Below are 8,494 nucleotides of genomic sequence, written 5' to 3'. Positions count from 1 at the left end.
TCATTGTTGTTTGGCGGGTCCAGGCTGGGGATTCGAACCCGCCACCTTAGGTGTACGTGGTTGGCGCCTTAGCCGGTTGAGCTATAGGCGCCGAGCCGAGTATTTCTCAAATAGGAAGATACAATGCATTGTGACCTCTCCCTAAATAATTTAAGACTCCTTCCCAAATAAGGGGAGTTGAGAGTGAACAGGCCTTGCTTTTCCACTCACTTCCAGACTGAAAAGGAGACAGACACCAAATGGCAGGTGAGAGAGGAGCCTTTAATGAAAGATGAGTTGTAGGCTGCTGCTCCTGCGCCCTTTGTGGATGTGTGTGGGGAAGTGTGCAAGAGTGGGAATGAGAGAGGGAGAAGTGGGTTGAGGTGGAAGCAGGGTGCAGAGGCAGGTCTGGCAGGGCGGAGAGGAAAGGCGCTGCCCACTGGTGTCTGCTCAACTGTTTTCCCAGAAGAAGTTGTTACAGGCCACTGTGAGAGCAGCGACCAGCACCACATACTCTTGGAAGTCCACCTCCCCATCTCCATTCTCATCTAGCTCTTTCATAACCTTGTCCACAGCATCTGCATCCTTCTGGGCCTGTGGGAGGAGAGGGAGAGAAGGGGTCGTGCGTAGGGAGAGGGAGGTGTACAACACTGAGTGAAGTGTGGGGAAGGTGGTTGAGGAGAGAAAAAAATAAGGAACTACATCTAAATATGGGATTCTGCTCTCCTGGAACACCGGAGGGCTCCTGTTGCTTACAGAATAAGCTGTTATCTATTTATTTATTTATTTTGAGACAGAGCCTAAAGTTGTCACCCTGGGTAGAATGCCGTGGCATCGCAGCTCACAGCAACCTCCAACTCCTGGGCTCAAGCGAGTCTCCTGTCTCAGCCTCCCAAGTAGCTGGGACCATAGGTGCCTGCCATAACGCTTGGCTATTTTTTGGTTGCAGCCATCATTGTTGTTTGGCGGGCCCAGGCGGCATTCGAACCCACCAACTTAGGTGTATGTGGCTGGCGCCTTAGCCAATTGAGCCACAAGCACCAAGCCGGTTTACTTTTTTTTGAGACAGCATCTCACTCTGTCACCCTGGGTATCATCATAGCTCACAGCACCCTCAAATTCTGGGCTCAAGTGAGCCTCTTGCTTCAGCCTCCCAAGTAGCTGGGACTACAGACATCTGCCACAACACCCAGTTAGTTTTTGTATTTTTAGTAGAGATGGGGTTCTTACTCTTGCTCAAACTGATCTGAAACTCCTGTTCTCAAGCATTTCTCCCACCTCAGCCTCCCACAGTGCTAGGATTAACAGGCGTGAGCCATTAGCCTTGGCCATCTTGGTCTACTTTTGTTTGTTTGTTTGTTTTGAGACAGAGTCTTACTTTTGTCACCCCCTGGTAGAGTGCTATAGGCTCACTGTAACCTCAGACTCTTGGGCTCAAGTGATTCTCTTGCCTCAGCCTCCAGAGTAGTTGGGACTACAGGCATCTGACTATTTTTAGAGACAGGGTCTCGCTCAGGCTGGTCTCCAACTCCTGAGCTCAAGCAATCCACCCACCGTTGCCTCCCAGAGTGCTGGGATTACAGGTGTGAGCCACTGCACCTGGCCCCCATGGTTAGGGTGACCAGACGTCCCGCTTTTGAACAATTTGTCTTGTGTCCCGCTGCGTTTTAAAAGAGTCCTGATTTTTGGAAAGAATGCACGAAGGGGCGGGAGAACAGGAAGGGAATATATGGTTTTTGGCTGCCATGTGGCTATTTCTCCAAAATATGAGTTTTATATTATTTTTGTTAATTTTATAATGTTAAACTGTAATAATAACAAATAATTGTTGAGAAGTGATTATGGAGAACTGCTTATCAAAGTTTGCATTGTTTTTAGGCCCTGCCCCGCCTCCGCCCCGCCCCTGGGCCTTGTCCTGCTTTACAAATGTTAAAATCTGGTCACCCTATCCTTGGTCTACTTTTAAGTGTCAGTCATTCCCCTCTAGACTGTTGAGTTTTATTAGGGCCTAGCACTTAACAGGGGACCAATAAACCAGGGCATTTTGGCTTGACCCAGGAGGAGTTGGGCACCCGAGAAAACCCAGGAGAGAAACCTGGAGAGGAGGAAGATGATAGGGTTGAACTGGGGTGGGTGGGGAGATGGCAGAGAGGTACCACCAGTTGCCCCACCCCTCTCCCACTCCACCTTGCTCCCACCCTCTGCTTACTTCCAGGAATCCAGAGAGCTCGGTCTGCAGCAGCTCTTTTAGCTCCTTCTTGCTCAGCTTGTACTTGTCCCCCTCCTTTCCCGAGTGGGCATGGAACACGTTGATGAGGGTCTCCATCGCTGTCTCCAGCTCAGATCCCATCACAGCAGTGCACCTGAATACCCCACCAACAATGGAAGGGAGCTGGGGACTAGGTCTAGCGTACTAGGGGACTAGGTGAGGGGAGTCCCCACAAGCCTAGCCTTGGTCCTCCAACAGACCTAAATCCAGACTTGTCCTCCGTGTCCCCCGATCTGTACCCCAGCCCAGGGGAGTCATGCTAGGGTCATGGAGAGAGAGCAGCTGGAGCTGGGCTGGCTCCAGGGGCCTCCAGTAGACATCTACACTGGCTGTGGGCAGAGACTGAGGAGGGTAGGGCAGCAGTGGTGGTCACAGGACCAGGCGAGGCTCACTCTGGCTCTATTTTAACCCTGTGCCTGCCTAGCACAACCAGGCTCTGTGGCTTGGTGGGCTGGGGTCTTCTCTATAGTCTTGTTTCTGCTGCCCACCCCTGCCAAGGGGTCATTTTGGCACCTCAATGAGCCTGATGGAGTGGTGGCAGCCTGAGTAGGTGCCTAAGCCTTCTTGGCAAGTTGGGGAGGGGGTTGCAGTGCCTCTGAGCTCTCTATGAGCAGCCTGGGATGAGTGTGGAGTCTGTTGAGAGGAGGGATTGCTATTGGGGGGGGGGGTGTGTCTCTTGTCCTTGGCACTGAGATAGACCTTCTATAGTCACAGTCCCAGGAGCAGCTCAGGTGTCTCAGATCAGGTATCCCCAACCCTCCCCAGGCCTGGGGGACTGGACAATAGGCCCTGATCAGATGGTATGCCAGCTCTTCAATGGGGCCCTTGTGACTGTCACCTGAACTCTGGACATGAGAAGCAGTTGTCACAGAGACACAGGGAGATGGAACCTAAGCCTGGGTTGATGGAGAGGATAAGGGGGTTCTTGAGGGAGGGATGCTGGTGGTTCAATTACCACCCTATACAGGAGGGGCTTACATAGGGGTTGCCTGGAGCCCTAGAGCAGCCTGGGGTTTTATGTTTGTGTGGGGGCAGTTCTGAGAGGACCTGGGCAGGGCAGACAGGAAAATAAAGAGGAAAGAACTGGGGGAAAGAGGAGTCTGGAGGTCTGGGCCAAAAAAAGGGAGAATGAAAGGGGAAGTTGTGTGAAGGTCGAGTTGGGGCAGGTAGGCATCCAGGGCCCCCTCTTCCTGATGTCACAGGAGCCATGCTCTGTCACCCCACCACCACCACCACCAGGATTCCCTGGGACCTGAGCTCTTGGCAAAGCTGGGTGGGGTGGCAGAGATGGAGGATGGAAGGGGGCTTAGCTGTCTTCTCTCTTACTCTTACCCCATGGAAGGGGAGGGCCTTGGCAGGGGACTTGAGAGCTCTGTGTGTGTGGGGGGGAAGGTACTGAAGGCTTGTAGGGAGTCCTCACTGGTCCCCCTATCCTCAGCTCACTTGGCTCTGTTCATTACCTTGCAAACTCTACTTCCTCTCAAATCCCAGACTGCCCTCAGCCTGGCTGTCCCTCCAGATGCTCAGTGCCCCATAATGCTATTGTTCCCAGTCTCTTGGAACCCCTTAGAGGCCCCCTTTCTCCCAGCCTGGCCACACCATGGGTCCTAGCATAGGTTGGGGGATACTCACGGTCAGCCAGCCAGAAGTGGGAACAGGTTGTAGGTGGCCAGTCAAGGCTCCAAGTGTGGCTGCTGGAGCTGTGTGGGGAGACCTGTCTTCAGTGTCCTTCCCTCCCACCCCCCCCACCAGCTCCACCCCTTCACATGCAGACACCCAACAGGGCAAGAGGCCAGCTGCGGACAGAGGCGCCCTCTGTCTCCTGGGCTGGAACAGGCTGCCTTGTGTCTCTTCCTGGCCTTGGCTGCCCCCCTTCTCTCTGCTGGGCACCAGCAGGCCAGGCAAGAGAGAGGAAGTGGGGAAAGAGGCTCAAGGAGGGGCTTGAGATGCTCCCGCTGCCGGGCAGGGCAGGGCAGAGGGTCTACTCAGGCAACGGGCCTTCCTGAGGGGTTTCAATTTAGGATACTCTTCCATGGGTGTCTCAGCCTGGGGTTCTCAGAGCGGGGGTCTTGGTCGGCAGGGACATTGGAGGGGTCTGCCCTCTCCGTGCTGAGCTCCCTGGGCTGATTTTTTTCAATCAGCTGTTGCTCCTCCCTCTCCCCTGACATAGACTCTCCTGATTAGATGTGGGGAGTGTGGTGGTTTGTGTGTGTGTGTGGGGGTAACACTAGGAGCCCCGCTGAACACGATCTGTCCACGCAGCCCTCTTCCATACACGGGGTGCACCTGGGTCTGGTTGGAGGGCTGAGACCAGGCCTGATTGCAGGGCAAGAGGCGTGATTGGGCGGCTCCTGTCCCGAATCAACGACGGGAACTTGATACCTCTGGCCAATAGAGCACTCCCGCTGGCCGGCTCTGTTCGCTCTCTCTCTCCTGCTGGTAAACCTCAATCTGCGGGCTCCAGCTCTTGTGAGCGCTGCACCCGGTGAGGCTGCGCCTGGGTGAGTTGTGGGCCCCTGCCCTGGAAAGAGCCTGGGGATCCTCTTCTCTCCTGGAGTCCCAGCCCCTTCCCCAGAGTCAGCATAGGGAGGAATTCAGGAAGTGGCTCTCTGAATCCCAGCAATAGTCCCTGCTGGAGTGTGGATGTGGGCAGAGAAGGGAGGGAGGAGAGTCAGTCCCTTCCTCCAGCCCTCCCCTCTGCACCCTAGGTGCCCTGCCAACCCTCCTGTATGCAGGGCTCAGAGGAGTCCTGTCCCAGCACCCTTGTCAGTTGGCAGCAAGAACCAGGAGAACCTTGAGGTCCTGGTCACAGCACTCTGCTCAGCCAGCACTCTGCTCAGCCAGCCCTGAGGAGGGGCAGGGCTGGGGAGCAGGAAAGATGGATATGTCCGCCCCAGCCAGGTTTGACCACGGTTAGCCTGGCCAGTGGCCAGGCCCTAGGCTTCTCTGCTGGGAGGAGTGTGTGTGGGTGGGCAGGGTGTGGGCAGTTGGACACCAGCTCCTAACATAAACGTGTTTTGGAGACAAACTGCCTCATGACCCTCTGAGGCTGGATGAGACAAGAAGGGGCCCTTGGAACAGACACCCCCAGAGGGGCCACCAGACTCAAAATAACTCCAAAGAAGGACCTCAGACTGAAGTCTCTCAGAGGTGTCTTCAGACTGAGGGGCTACCATAAGAGGTCCCTAAGACACAGACACTTGAGAAAGACCCTCCCAGACTGTGAGACCTACTAGAGGGTTGCTGGAACCAAATCTCCCATTCCCACCTAAACTGAGCTGCTGTTGCCTGGCCCCCTTCCCCAAGCTCAGCCCCTGTGTCCTCCTTCTTCCCACATGGTGCCCTCCAGGCAGAGGTCTGAGGTGGCAGTACCAAGGCAGGGGTCTTCTGATCTGTCCCTGGTCCCTGACTCTCTTCTCTGCTCCTTCCCTGTTCCATAGGTCAGCTCCAGCCCCAGGGAGGAATGGCAGCAGAGCCACTGACTGAGTTGGAGCTGGCCATCGAGACAGTAGTCACCACATTCTTCACCTTTGCAGGGAAGGAGGGCCGGAAGGGCAGCCTCAGCATCGAGGAGTTTAAGGCACTGGTTACTCAGCAGCTGCCTCATCTGCTCAAGGTAGGAAGAGGTCTCTGGATTGAGATTTTGGGAGATGGTGATTGTGGGACACTGTGTGTTTGAGGAGATGTGAATACAACGGAGTATGATACTGTGGCCACATGATGGGTGTGGGTGACTGCAGGTGTAAATGGTTCTGGGTTTTCTTGCCTGAAGTGTGTGTGTATGCATAACAAGGAAAGCAAAGATGCTTATGTCCCTACAAGTGGAAGTATTGGGTCTTCTGTTCCCCTCAGATGATGCTATTGTATTCTTTTTTTTTTTTGGAGACACAGTCTCACTCTGTCACCCTGAGTGCCGTGGCGTTATAGCTCACAGCAACCTCAAACTCCTGGGCTCAGCCAGTCCTCTTGCCTCAGCCTTCCAAATAGCTGGGACAACAGATGCCACCACCTCCAGCTAATTTTTCTATTTTTAGTAGAGACAGGGTCTTGCTCTGGCCCAGGTTAGGTTGGAACTCCTGAAGCAATCCAACCGCCTTGGTGTCCCACAGAACTGGGATTACAGGCATGAGCCAGCGTCCTGGGCCAATGCTGTTGACTTCTTGCGCATGTCTGTGTCTCTCTGGTCTCATTTTCCCAATACAGGACTGGAGCCAGAAATGTTTCCAGGAGATTTGAAGATTATCAGAGCTAGAAGGAGGCAAGAGAAAATACAGTTCAAACTCTTCACTTTACATATATGGAAACTGAGGCTTAGCCAGTGGGAAGGGACTTGTCAAAAATAAAGAGATGGCCAAATTCATTAGAGTCACAGACTTTCAGTGCAAGAGGGCCTATAAGGGGTATCTGTGATTACTTCCCACCCTCTAGGGACATCCCCTCAATAGGGTGCCCAGCAGGCTCATTCCTTCTCTCCTACTCATAGTGGGGAGTCAGGATTCAAATTCCATGGACTGGGCAGTGCTTGTGGCTCAGTGGGTAGGGTGCCAGCCCCATATACTGAGAGTGGTGGGTTCGAACCTGGCCCTGGCCAAACTGCAACAAAAAATAGGTGGGTGTGGTGGCAGGTCCCTGTAGTTCCAGCTACTCAGGAGGCTGAGGCTAGAGAATCGCTTAAGCTCAGGAGTTGGAGGTTGCTGTGAGCAGTGACGCCACAGCACTTTACCGAGGGCAAAATAGTGAGACTGTCTCAAAAAGACAAAAACAAAAACAAAAATCAAAAAAAGAACCAGTTTTTTGTACAGGAAAATCTTTTCTGAAAATTTATAAACACATTAAAATGAGTTAACATGGCTCCTCTACATCTTCTGACTTCTCAAACTTTCCTTTTTTCTTACTGGAAACTTCAGTCTCTTCCCCTGAAGGCTTTCGATTAATCTTTCCAAGCTGTGATCAATTCCCTCTGAGGCTTGGAAATGCAGGAAGTGACCTCTTTGCTTTCCATGGCTTCTTCCTGATTTTAGTTTTTTCTTCTTCCTAAAACCTCTCAGCTTCTTGGAAGCTAACCTGCTGCCCGCAGTCCCTATTATTGTACTCCTTACAGCTCCTCAGCTCTTGGCTTGCTGTTTTCCTTATTGCTTCTGTCATTATTCTCTGTGGACTCAGCACCTACACACACAACTTACTCAATATGTGGGCCTTTCAATTTTTTGAATTCCTCATTTCCAAAGATTTTTTTCTCCTTCATCTCAGCACCTCATTCTTTTTTTTTGAGACAGAGTCTCTGTCACCCTTGGTAGAGTGCTGTGCCATCACAGCTCACAGCAACCTCAAATTCTTGGGCTTAAGTGATTCTCTTGCCTCAGCCTCCCGAGTAGCTGGGAGTACAGGCGCCCACCCCAAAACCCAGCTGTTTTTTGGTTTCAGTTGTCATTGTTGTTTAGCAGGCCTGAGCTGGGCTCGAACCTGTCAGCCTCAGTGTATGTAGCTGGCGCCCTCACTGAGCAACGGGTTCTGAGCCAGTATTGCTTTTTAATCATCTAGTATACGTAAATCTTATTTATTTATTTATTTATTTATTTTTTTGAGATGGAACCTCAAGCTATCCCCCTGGGTAGAGTGCCATGGCATCACAGCTCATAGCAACCTCCAACTCCTGGGCTCACGTGAGTCTCCTGCCTCAGCCTCCCAAGTAGCTGGGACTACAGGCGCCTGCCACAACGCCCGGCTATTTTTTGGTTGCAGCCATCATTGTTATTTGATGGGCCCGGGCTGGGGATTCGAACCCGCCACCTTAGGTGTATGTGGCTGGTGCCTTATAAATAATATAATAAATAAATAAATCTTATTTACTTATTTTATTTTTTATTTTCTTTTTTTTTACTTTAAAAATGTTTTTATTGAATATTAATCAATTACAAGTAGTGTAAGTTAGACATTAAGCCAAAGCACAAGTACAGGTTAAATATAATCACAAAGATCTCTTAAATAGAAATCCACTGTGCAGGCAGGTTAAGTTCCTTGATGCCCTCTTTTGGAAATAAGTAGAAGGTGAGGGAAAAAAGACTTCTATTTTAGGTGAAAGGTGAAGCCAGAAGAATTTACATGCTATAAAGTGATTTTTCATGAATAAATCAGGATTGCCAGATTTAGAAAAACAAAACAAAGCAAAAACCAAGGATGCTCAGTTACATTTGAATTTCAAATAATGAATGCTTTCACTTAAGTATGTCCTTTTTTTTTTTTTTT

At 51.4% G+C, this 8,494-nt stretch overlaps 2 protein-coding genes across 3 annotated transcripts in view; one reads left to right on the top strand and one right to left on the bottom strand.

The window, feature by feature from the left end:
- Window positions 1-240: 240 nt before the first annotated feature.
- Window positions 241-4,734, bottom strand: S100A1 (S100 calcium binding protein A1). Its single transcript, XM_003802263.3, has 4 exons — window positions 4,631-4,734; window positions 3,881-3,948; window positions 2,189-2,342; window positions 241-573 (listed from the first exon to the last, which is right to left on the bottom strand). The coding sequence occupies exons 3-4, from the start codon at window positions 2,327-2,329 to the stop codon at window positions 430-432; spliced, it is 285 nt and encodes a 94-aa protein (XP_003802311.1). The 5' UTR covers window positions 2,330-2,342; window positions 3,881-3,948; window positions 4,631-4,734; the 3' UTR covers window positions 241-429.
- Window positions 4,664-8,494, top strand: part of S100A13 (S100 calcium binding protein A13) — a 10,857-nt gene continuing 7,026 nt past the window's right edge. Inside the window, exons 1-2 of one of the 2 annotated variants that reach the window (XM_003802262.3) lie at window positions 4,664-4,749; window positions 5,689-5,864. In XM_003802262.3, the coding sequence (XP_003802310.1) occupies window positions 5,712-5,864 (153 nt within the window). In that variant the 5' untranslated portion in view covers window positions 4,664-4,749; window positions 5,689-5,711. The remainder of the gene's footprint in view (window positions 4,750-5,688; window positions 5,865-8,494) is intronic. The other variant, XM_023508324.1, reaches the window with a different exon arrangement.

The sequence above is a fragment of the Otolemur garnettii genome, unplaced genomic scaffold, assembly GCF_000181295.1.
Source record: "Otolemur garnettii isolate 467f Iridium unplaced genomic scaffold, OtoGar3 scaffold00244, whole genome shotgun sequence".
NCBI lineage: Eukaryota > Metazoa > Chordata > Mammalia > Primates > Galagidae > Otolemur > Otolemur garnettii.
This window is presented reverse-complemented; position numbering and strand designations above follow the sequence as displayed.

What these genes read in the sequence shown, in the direction of transcription:
- S100A1 (XM_003802263.3), bottom strand. Translation starts at nt 2,329, where the DNA reads ATGGGATCTGAGCTGGAGACAGCGATGGAGACCCTCATCAACGTGTTC. An exon ending in AGCTCTCTGGATTCCTGGAA is followed by an intron (nt 574 to 2,188) that starts GTAAGCAGAGGG and finishes CTCCTCCCACAG; the next exon opens with GCCCAGAAGGATGCAGATGC.